The 11,602-nt window shown below is 44.9% G+C and overlaps 1 protein-coding gene across 1 annotated transcript; it reads right to left on the minus strand.

The window, feature by feature from the left end:
- Positions 1 to 366: 366 nt before the first annotated feature.
- Positions 367 to 8,376, minus strand: LOC133262747 (ATP synthase subunit alpha, mitochondrial-like). The gene is made up of 12 exons (XM_061442205.1): positions 8,317 to 8,376; positions 7,240 to 7,318; positions 5,969 to 6,138; positions 5,004 to 5,177; positions 4,759 to 4,925; positions 4,466 to 4,614; positions 3,403 to 3,554; positions 3,050 to 3,274; positions 2,838 to 2,945; positions 1,615 to 1,759; positions 1,251 to 1,401; positions 367 to 571 (listed from the first exon to the last, which is right to left on the minus strand). The coding sequence occupies exons 1-12, from the start codon at positions 8,374 to 8,376 to the stop codon at positions 490 to 492; spliced, it is 1,662 nt and encodes a 553-aa protein (XP_061298189.1). The 3' UTR covers positions 367 to 489.
- Between the last annotated feature and the right edge of the window lie 3,226 nt (positions 8,377 to 11,602).

An 11,602-nucleotide genomic window follows, 5' to 3' on the forward strand; every position in this document is an offset into this window, starting at 1 on the left:
TAAGAAATACTATTACAGCATCAGACTCAAAGAAAAAGGTGGGGTCCAATTAGTTACCACCCATGACAAGATAGCAAAGCAACTTCCTCAGCTGTATGCTCTCCTCAGAAATCAGCTGCCCAGCAAACAGGATGAAACCTGCAAGAGAAACCTCATCTCTGTCAGTCTTGGCCATAGAATCCAGCCACTACTCCTATTCAATCTTCTACAGGAGTATGATCCACCCAAATTTGAACCCCCTGTTTTGAATTTTCAGAGTTATTTTGACAACCATGTGTCCAGGGGAGTTCAACCCTGTGGTTTTAAAGGAATGTGTGGTGCACAAAGCCAGCCAGAAAGGCAGTAATTCAGAACAGAACATACAAGCCTTTTTACATGGGATCTTTTATTCTCGCCGAGATCTGTACATTCAAGACACACATACTTTTAAGTCTTTGATGGAGCTGGAGCACAGGTTCACAACAGCTTGGTCTGAACAGTTTTAAGAGTTTATGCCTCAAAAGTAGCTAGAAAACTTGTGACTACTTCCTTCAACTTTGTTTCTGTCTGGTCAGAGATCTTCCCTTCAGTCCTGTGGAAAGAGTTAAACTTCTGACACAGAAATAGAAAACAGTCAATCCCTGACTAAGATGAAGAAAAAACCCTACAATCAATCTTCTAAGAATATTAGCAGATAAATTAACACCTTTTTGTTTGATGCATAAAGCTATACCACTGAAACTAACATCCCTTTCTCCTAAGGCAGTTAGTCCTGTTTAAAGAACTGAGGTTTGTTACAAATACTTTCAAACCAGCTGTACATAGTTCAACAAGGCTCTGCCTTCTACAGAGTAGTGCCTTGGAGATGGAAGGCACATGATTTGATTCATGACAAGACAAGCTAGGACTAGGACAGGACTACAGAAACACTCAATCCACAGCAGTCCACTCAGCAGCAGGGAAGGCAACAAGCAGCACTTAATCCACACCACCCTAACAGTTTAAAGCTGTCAAAAATACAGGAACTAACTAGATTAAATTAAGTGTTTTCAGGTATGCAAGTAGGTTCAATTTTAAACACCAGCTGGATTTCTTAAGTAAAAGCTGGAGCCATGAAGCTGAGCTACAGCAGTGCAAGGACAATAGAAAAAGGCTGATTTGACTTCCAGTTCTGGTACAGGCAGCTCAAGGCCTGATGTTCTAGGATACACTAAATTAACAGTTCTGTAACCATTAATATCCTTGGAATGACATAAAATAAATCACCATACCTGATTGTGGAGAGGAGGACCTGATGCTGGCTCAGTACGTGAGCTAGGAAAGCACTCTCAAATTTAGTGATCTTGCTGGGCTCAAGCTTGTCCAAGTGACCTCTTACGCCAGCATAAATGACTGCAACCTGTTCTTCAATAGCCATGGGAACTGCAGAAGAGAAAGCATTCATGCCACTGGTAACTGACATCAGGACACATCAGTGCTACAGAGTCCTTCTGTGAAGATCAACTGCACATCTACAACATGGTTCAATACAGTCTGCATTCATGCATTCACAGAATGGACACAATGCTGCCACAAAAACCAACCTTGTTAACACAAGACTAACAGGAAATGCAGACTTAAGTCCAAAACACTCACCGTATTGTCCTTGTTTGAGAAGCTCTGTCAGACGTACACCACGGTTCAGCAGCTGCTGTGTGGCAGCATCCAGATCAGACCCAAACTGAGCAAAAGCAGCTACTTCACGATACTGAGCCAATTCCAGCTTCATGGTACCTGCCACCTACCACACAAGATACAGATCAGGCTAAATTTGACCACCTTTTAAATTTGTCTAGTAGTTTGTAGGTTATCTTTAGCTGACAGCTGTCACAAGTCAGCTTTGCTTGGCATACCAGTCAAATGAATCCCAAGATTCTGACAATTATATGCATTTCTAAAAAATCCCACAGTCTGCTTGGCCTTTTAACACAAACATGCCATTCCTCCCTGAAATAGTGACAGTTGATATTAAACCTAATTCCATATCTAGACTAAAAGCATGGGATTAGGAGAGCATTTTCTATTTCTAGTTAGATCAGTACCCAGCTGTCCTGGGTTCAGCAGTAGCAGTCATTTTTCTTCTTAGTAGCTGGTGCAGCATTGTGTTTTGACTTTCGGCCTGGGAACCGAGCTGATAATACTGATGTTTTGGTCTGACCAAGGACTTTCCGAGCCTCATGCTCTGCCAGGGAGTAGGGGAAGCCGGGAGGAAGCAGAGACAGAACACCTGACCCAAACTGACCAAAGAAGTATTCCATACCACAGCACAGCATGCCCAGGATGTAACTGGGAGTTACCTGGAAGGGCTAGGAGACTGCGGGGTTGAAGGAGGTATCAGTCGGTGGTGCTGAGGTGCTGTATTCTCTTCCCTTGTTATTTCCTTTATCAATTGTTATTATTGGTGTCAGCAGTAATGATTTGTGTTATACCTTAGTTACTAAATTGTTCTTATCTCAACCCGTGGGAGTTGCATTGTTTTCGATTTTCCTCTCCATCCCTCCGGGAGTAGGGGGAGGGCAAGAAGGGGGGAGTGAGTGAACAAGCTGTCTAGCTGGGTTTAAACCACGACACCAGTTTAACATATTGAAACTTAACAGTCCTACATCATTATGCAGATATTATTTTCCTTCTCCCCTCCCCCCCCAGCAAGCAACAGAAATATCAAAGATCCCCAAAGTTTGTTCTTCTATAATTTCATAACACTAAGGAATTAAAAAGCTTTTTTCCCCCTCTCTATTCACAGCTATTTAGAGTGAAATGGGTTGGAAAGTCTACACACAACTTGTCTGTATTAAGAGAAGCAGCAGTTTCATGCTTACCTGCTTCATAGCCCTGGTCTGAGCAGCAGAACCTACACGGGACACAGACAGACCAACATTGATGGCTGGACGGACACCTTTGTAGAACAACTCTGTTTCCAAGAAAATCTGTAGGAAAAAATTGTTCTATTATCTTGGTCAGAAGCCTGGAAACCTCCTTAGAGACCTGCCAGTAAATTACACAGAAGTACTGGAATGTGAAGAAGTCCTACCTGTCCATCAGTGATAGAGATGACATTGGTCGGAATGTAAGCAGACACATCACCAGCCTGAGTTTCAATGACAGGCAAAGCAGTCAGAGAGCCACCTCCAAAAGAATCATTCATCTTGGCTGCTCTCTCCAGCAGGCGGGAGTGCAGGTAGAACACATCACCTGGGTAGGCTTCCCGACCGGGGGGGCGACGCAACAGCAGAGACATCTGACGATAGGCAACAGCCTGTGTGGTATAAAGAAAGATTTCAGACTTCAGCTCATTTAAAATTTTGAATTTCTAAACCTAGAGGTGTTCTTAAAGCTACAAATGCCCATACTAGACTATGAGGCCTACAAACAATGTTTCCTGACCTGTTTGGATAAGTCATCATAGATGATTAATGCATGTTTTCCGTTGTCTCTGAAGTATTCCCCCATGGAGCAGCCTGAATAAGGAGCCAGATACTGCAGGGGTGCTGCATCAGATGCTGTGGCAGACACCACAACAGTGTACTTCATGGCATCTGGAAAGAGTTTGAGACACATGGAGTATATTATATATTACCTCATCATGCCTGTAATCAGCAAACACAACATGCATGTGAAATACTAGCTGCTGAAGCAAGCCCAGACAGCATTGCTACACTATTACAGGAAAGACCACTGTACTAGATTAGTTGTGCTGACAGATGTGCTAATGTCTAACACTTGCAGACTTTCCCATTTAAAATCAAGTTTAAACTTTCACTAAGACAGACTTTAGTTTAGAAGTAACTTGGCCTAGAAATCCATGGTTTCCTGGCTGTTGCAAGGTGATATTACCCTTTTTTTCATAGTCCCAAACAAATTATGCTGATTGTTCTGCTGGCTTTTTTTCCCCTGCTAGGTATGAATCTGCTTGACCAGCAAGCAAGAGGTAAGGTGCCTGATCTCTTGCAAGCTCTATTACATATGCAGCCTTGATCAATGAGATCACTGTTCTGAAAAGATGCTAGCATTTAGTCCCTTACATTTGGGCAGTAAAATCTCTCCACCAAATTTGTAACTGACATACATATAAAAGAAATTTACTGCATACATATAAAAGAAATGCCAAATCCAGAAGTACTTGTAGGCCACAGCTTGTCATCAGGCCTGCCTGACTGCCAAAAGGAAACTCTCAACTCTGCTAAAACAAACAAACAAAAAAAAACCAACAACAAAACCCCAAAACAAACAAACAAAAAAACCCACAAAAAACAACACAAAAGCAGAAAGGGTTTTCTTTTCCCCAGATACTTAGAAAGATTTCTTGTCCACAAAAGCAAGTATCTCACTCATAAGGAAATAATTCTGCCTATACTTGCAGCTAGAAGAGGTCATAGTAGTATTCAACATACTAAAGAAAACAGGATGTCACGAGTTGCCAGGCTCAACCATCTTCAAAAATCTGTACCTGTATCAGTGAGCCTCTTCACCAGCTGAGCAACAGTAGATCTCTTCTGACCAATTGCAACATAGATACAGTACAGCTTCTTTTTCTCATCTGTTCCATCATTAAATTGTTTCTGGTTGATTATTGTGTCAATTGCAATTGAAGTTTTCCTGTGTAACACAGAGGCTGGTAAATTAAGCTGCCTACAGTTCTCCCAACCTCTATGACCTTCTGTGTTCAGCTTTGTACATCAGCACACACTGTATTCTAGTCTCTGTTTAAGGAAACATTTTTAGCTCAGGCATTTAACTTACCCAGTCTGCCTGTCACCAATGATCAGCTCACGCTGGCCACGACCAATTGGCACCAAGCTGTCCACAGCCTTAATACCAGTCTGCATAGGTTCACGCACAGAGATTCTGGGAATGATCCCAGGGGCCTTTAAGCCAACTCTTCTACGTGTCTTGGATGTAACAAGACCCTTAAAAGACAAGAAAATCACTGTTGCAGTCTATCACATAGATATAAGCAGAGGCAGTAAACAACTAGTTACACCTACCTTCCCATCAATGGGATTGCCCAGGGCATCTACAACACGGCCCAGCAGCTCTTCCCCAACTGGAACATCCACAATGGCACCAGTCCTCTTCACAACATCCCCTTCCTTGATCAGTCTGTCATTACCAAATACGACAACACCAACATTGTCAGGCTCCAAATTCAAGGACATACCCTAGGACAAAGATCACATTGTCCTGAGAAAACCCATACAGACATTTACAAACATTTTGACAGTTTAAAACTGATGTGATTATTCTACAGCGTTAAATACCCAGCATAATATACTTCAATCTTATCTGTAACAATAGTCAATGTTCTCCTTCTATGTACAAGGTGTGTATGTTCTTCCATGCTGGTTACAGAGCCTGCCTAAGCCTTCATCTTACTACATAACTATATTTGCAGCAGTCTAGCATTCAGTCCTTAATCTCTGAAAGGAACAGAAAGAATAAGCAGGGCTCAAATACAACATTTGGTCTCCTGCCTAGGAGCTGGACAAGGGAAAAGCACTGGCTCCTTCTCTGCCTAAGGCAAGCTAGGTCATTAAAAATACTGTAAGAGCTATTGCAGTACTCTCAGAACAGACAGCTTTTTAACTCTAGGCTACTGTTAGGACTGCAAAAGGTCAGTAAACTGCACACTATATTGGAGCAGAGAGGCTATTATTCAAAAGTGAACAGAAAAGCCAGCCTGAAACCAAAGAAAACAAAAATCCAACACCAGATTAGCTCTTATACTTCCTAGATGAAAACAAACTCAAATGTTGGTCAAGAACCGGAAAAGCAAAGTGTTACAAATTCAAAGAATATTTGGGGTTTTATAGTATCATTTCAACTAGTTACTACATATTAAAATGAAGTCTGTAAAAGGTCCATACCAGCACCTCCAAGTATAGTCTTATGTTCTCCCTAAAAGTCTTCCTTATATTTCTAGGCTAAACCAACTGCTTTAGTGAAAGCTTACTTTCAGCCCAGAAGAGAATTCAACCATTTCTTCTGCTTGGACATTTCTTAGGCCATACACACGGGCAATACCATCACCAATTGAGAGCACACGACCAGTTTCCTCAAGCTCAGCTGAGGTGTCAGCTCCCAAAATACATTCCTCTAGAATAGAGGATACCTCAGCAGTACCTGGAAAGAGACATTTCAAACCAGATTTAGCACATTAAGGCACCATATGAATTCAATCAGCTTGTCTTGAACTCACAAGCCATCAAACCCTTTCTCAGGTATACCACAAGGTTTAGCAATCAACAGTCTTCCTTACATAAGATGCATAAGATAAATAATAGCTTCTGTATTCACAGACAATAAAAGCAGCTTTAACTCATTATTATGAGCCAGCTTTAATCAAAACATTGATGGCAGTTATCAATTACCTTTGTTATGTCCTACACTATCAGCAATCTTCCCCCCTTAGAAATTGGATTAAATAATTAGCCTTAGCCCATAAAGAATGGACATGCTAGCTCCATTTGCAGAGTATTTGCTTCAACTAGAGGCATCCAAACACCTTGTCAACCAATTTGTAATCCAAAGCCAAATATAATTAAAGGAACTTAATACATTTAAGGAGCAAGTTGTTCAGTATAAGCTGTAAAAATGTATTCTCCAGCTTCCTCAAACTTGTTTGGCAGTGTTCCTCCAATAACTTTGTTTCCTCAGCTAGAAAACAGTAAATAACACTGTAAACTAATAATACATTTAATCACCCTAAACCACTTCAGAAATTGTACATGAACCACTACCAAAAACATAGCTATGCAGTGCCACAACCTAACCACCAAGATGCTGGCAGCCAAAAAGTTATATTCAAAGACACAAGGGCAAATCCAGGTAGGCCTGGGAAAGTCATCTGCTCCTTCATACTGTTACAAGCAAGACAGGAAACCAGAATTGGAGGCATTTTTTGAAAATAATTCTGCAGGAGTTAAAGACTGAACTGAATCCTCATGAAGCAGGCAAACTAAGGGACATGTGACTACGCCTTTGGTTTGGGCATAACTTGAATAGTTATTAAATATTGAATATTGAATAGTTATTAAAGTGAAGTCTCCTGGATGTGACTGTGTAACAGACAATTCACTGTTAAACACTATCAGTACATAAATGTCCTCAAATGCTTTCTCAACTGACACACACACATCCCTCACACTCCAAATTCAAACTCCTTTTTGTGTGATAGAGCAAGTGCTGAAGCCACACTTGTATGAAGACCTTTCTCAGACTCACCAGTTTTCTGAAAGCATGCTTTGGAGTCATGGATGTTTCTTGTAGCAACAAATACTGCACCCAGGGTGTGTCTGGAAATCTAAAATAATTGTTTCAGTAACAGTGAGATTTCCTCAGTCACTCAGAAAATGTTAAAAGATAACGTGATCATGAGCTTATATGTTTAATGTGTCTCAGTTTTGAATTGAGCTCCACACCACTCCATTCACAAGTTGCAGTTATGGAACCAAGTCTAGAGCATGACTAAGCATGGACAGATAGTAAAGGAGTTTGCTCTTAATTACTTGCTGCATTTTTCTGCAATGCATTTATGCTGCATCACAGCACTGCAGCAATAACTCCCAAAGCAACACTTCCTCGCGTTTGCCACCTTTGTGCTGAACATCAAAAGTTAGGGGGATAAAGAAATCAGCACACCCTTCCTGGTTACATACAAGGGAGAAATAATATTTCCTTCTAAAGAGCTGACCTTTCCAAGAAAAACCTAACTGCAGGATTTCTAAAGTACGATTAGAACACATACAATAGCAGAAACAAACAAAAACCCCCAAATCTAGGATAATGAATGCATTAAAAAAATTATAAATCTACATGCCAAACAAAGCTCCCAATACAGTCCCATGTATCGTAATTTTTACTTCTCTGAAGGCCTAGGCAGGCCTCTCCTCCCTTCACAAGAAACACCAGCCAAGCATAGGTCCTAACAGACCTTCACACCCTCACTCTCCTCAGAGACACGGGAAAAAGAATGCCACCTAGCCAAGCCTCACAGTTCAAAGCCCTAACTCAGACTAGGATCTAGCAGCTTTCAGACATTAACCTGAACCATAACAGCGCCAATCCACATCTCCGGGGAAGGGAAGACGATGCCCTAGAAAGCCCACCCACCAAATAAGGGTGACCCCGCTTCTTTTAGGGGATCGGGATCCCACTATCACTCAGAACTAAGGCGAGCCCCACACATATACCCCATCCCAGACTCTCGAAAGCAGGAGACCACAGTCCTCAAGATGGCGGCGACGGCAGCGACGCCTGACCACGATCCCGCTCACCCTAGGAAAAAGGAAGCGCGCTCACCAAGCTGGCCTGTTGCGGCAAGAAGCGGACGAGGGCAGCAGCCACATGGGCGACGAACATGGCGGCAAGCAGAAACTTCTCCAGGGACAACTGAAGCACACAAAAGGAACCTGCTGCCTCTGAGCTCTTTACAAAATGGCGGTGGCCCACTCCGCCCCTTTTGGTGGCAAGGCCACAACCCCGGGGCGGAGCGCCGTCCAGAAGTGTCTTCCCCAGAAGAAAATCGTAACGGAGAAGCGTTTATATCTCTCCTGCGCTCTGAAAATGAGTAAAGAGACGTGATATGTAGTGCTTTGTTGTTTTGTTTTTTGTTTTTTTTTTTTTTCTGTTACTGATACAGGGTTAACCAATGTACGGGGGGTTAGAGGAATTCGCTTGCTTAAACAAAAGTATTGTCTGTACCTATCATACCTGCTAAGCAGAACAAAGACACTAACCATTGATAAGGAAAAGCAGACACCTGATTCTATTGACAAGGAAAAGCAGATGCCTGATTCTACTGATAAGCAGCTATTGATAAGGAAAAGCAGACCCCTGAAGGAGGAGAAGCAGATGGTTTATGGCTGGGACACTGACCAAACCCTAAGGCCGTATGTGAAGACTAAAAGGTGAAAAGTTCAAGAAGAGAAAGACTCATTTACTTCATCTTGAAAACCCCTACCCACAGGAGGAAGACTCATTTACTGCATCTTGAGACCCCTACCTATGACCAGAGGGGGCACTGCACAGGCGCAAAGGACCTTCTAGCTCATTATAATACGAAGCGGGGATAGGACATGAATATGTATAGGCGTATTGTGCAACCTTATGAATATATATATAACTTTAGAGAATAAATGTAGAAGGAAACAACACTGAGGCACGCATGACTTTGAGGAATTATCCCCGTGCGTCTCAACGCTGAACAAAAGCATACCTACTTTACAACTTTAACGAGTTGTGGAGTCAGTCCGCGTATCAATTTGGCGAGCCAGCCAGGAGACCTCTGTTCGGCTGCAGGATCGGCTGACATCCTAGGCGCCCCAGGCCGCTTGCCTGGAGGAGCTCCGCTCCTTGTCCGCTCACTGCGAGGACAGACAACAACCTGTGCCGGCTGCGGCGAAACGGTATACTTAATATTTAGGGGGCCTGTAAGGCGTACGCGTGGCCCGGAGCTGCTGGTAAGGCGTGCAGAGACGTCTGGCGCACAGCGTAGTTCCCCTTGGCAAGTAGGGCTTGCAAGCAGGAGACTCATTCAGTCAGCTGATCGGAGCTAGCCCAACTAGAGCCGCAGCCGGCACGCTTCAGCGACCTCGAGGTTCAACAGAAATTAGGAAAATCAGAGAGAATAGCACAGAAGCATCGCAATTCCCGACATCTCCCGAAACCCCAGCAGCCCTTGCGAGACAGCGGCTGACGTAGCGGGGGGCGTTCCCACGGTGACGGCGACCACCGCCCTGCCCCTTGCCTTGAAAGAGCCTCTGAGAGGGCAGCGACGTGTCGCTGCCTACCAGGCGCAGGGAGGAACAAGCAGGTCGTGTTGCTGACCCTGTTGCTGGTGTCCCAGACTGCTGACCAATATGGTCGCCTCCAGAAAGAGAGCTTGCAGTAAGAAGACTGCAGCAACTCAGACAGAGACCCTGTCCCAAACTGTGGCTGTTCAGGTCTCTGGATGCAGGGAGTGCCAGAGCCTGCTGCTGCCCGGGGAGGGAGGACAGCATTCCACCTGTGTGAGGTGTGAGCAGGTAGAAGATCTGCTTAGCTTGTTGGCAAAACTTAAGGAGGAGTTTGAGACGCTGAGGACCATCAGGGAATGTGAAAGGGAGATCGACTGGTGGAGTAACTCCCTGGCGTGCCAGTTGGAACGGTTCCAGGGAGGTACCCCCCAAAAGGGGATTGGACCCTCTGCCCTCTCAGACAGAGGGGGATGGCCCGAGACAGCCCCTGCCCTGTAGCTGTTGCGCAGAGGTAGGGAACCAAAAAGACAACGAGGGTTGGAAGCGAGTTCCAGTTCAGTGTCGTGGGAAACCCTCCCCCCTTCCTGCCCTGCTTCCCCAGGTGTCCCTCCGTAATAGGTTTGAGGCCCTGGATCTTGAAGGAGAGGTAGGTGAGAATGTGGTGCAAGGCCTGCCTACAAGGCCACATAGGAAAAGGCGGTTGACTTGGCACCTCAAGACTGCCTCTGATAAGAAAGAAAGAAGGGTCACCGTAGTAGACAGTTCCCTTCTGAGAGGAACAGAGGGCCCGATATGCAGAGTTGACCCTCATCTTAGGGAAGTGTGTAGTCTGCCTGGAGCCCGGATCAGGGATATCACCAGGATGCTCCCCAACCTGGCAAGCTGGTGCACCCGACAGACTACTACCCGCTGCTGGTCTTCCAGACAGGTGAGGGGGAAGCTGCTTCCCGCAGTCTGAAGGGGATGAAGAAAGACTACAGGGCCTTGGGGTGGATGGTGAAAGAGTCTGGGGCTCAAGTGATCTTCTCCTCACTCCTTCCATCTTCCACTGATGATGTGGGACGGAATGGGAAAATTCAATCCATAAGCGATTGGCTTCAAGACTGGTGCTGCAGGCAGGGCTTTGGATTCTTTCATAACAGCTGGTTTTATAGGGCACCAGTCTGGACAATGGCATGTGGGAAAAGTTTATCTCACAGAGGCAAAAGGATGCTGGGGCACGAATTAGCAGGGCTCATTGGGAGAGCTTTAAACTAGATTCGAAGGGAGATGGGGTTGTAGCTGGGCTTGCCCCAGTGGGGCAGCACTCCAGAATTGATGAAGACTGGGAGGCCTCCTATAATCCTAGGGTGAAATCGGTGTGCTCAGCTCGCTCCCTGGAATGTCTGTACACCAACGCGCGCAGCATGGGAAATAAGCAGGAGGAGTTGGAAACCTGTGTTAAGTCAGGAGACTATGATCTGGTGGCAATTACAGAGACGTGGTGGGACAGCTCACATGACTGGAATATAGTCATGGAGGGCTATGTCCTTTTCAGGAAAGACAGGCCAGGCAGGCAGGGTGGTGGGGTTGCTCTTTATGTGCGAGAGCAGCTACAATGCACCGAGTTCTGTCCAGGGACAGATGATGAGCGAGTTGAGAGTCTGTGGGTGAGAATTAAGGGGCAGGCTGGCAGGGGGGATACTGTTGTGGGTGTCTGTTACAGGCCACCAGATCAGGGTGAGGAAGTTGATGAGGCCTTCTACAGGCAGCTGAGAGTGGCCTCACAGTCACAGGCCGTGGTCGTCATGGGGGATTTTAACTTCCCTGATGTTTGCTGGAAGGACCACTCAGCAACCCAGCCGCAGTCC

This window comes from Pezoporus flaviventris, unplaced genomic scaffold (assembly GCF_033815535.1).
Source record: "Pezoporus flaviventris isolate CSIRO_AGI_PZ_B2104156 unplaced genomic scaffold, CSIRO_AGI_Pfla_v1 ptg000219l, whole genome shotgun sequence".
Classification (NCBI taxonomy): domain Eukaryota; kingdom Metazoa; phylum Chordata; class Aves; order Psittaciformes; family Psittacidae; genus Pezoporus; species Pezoporus flaviventris.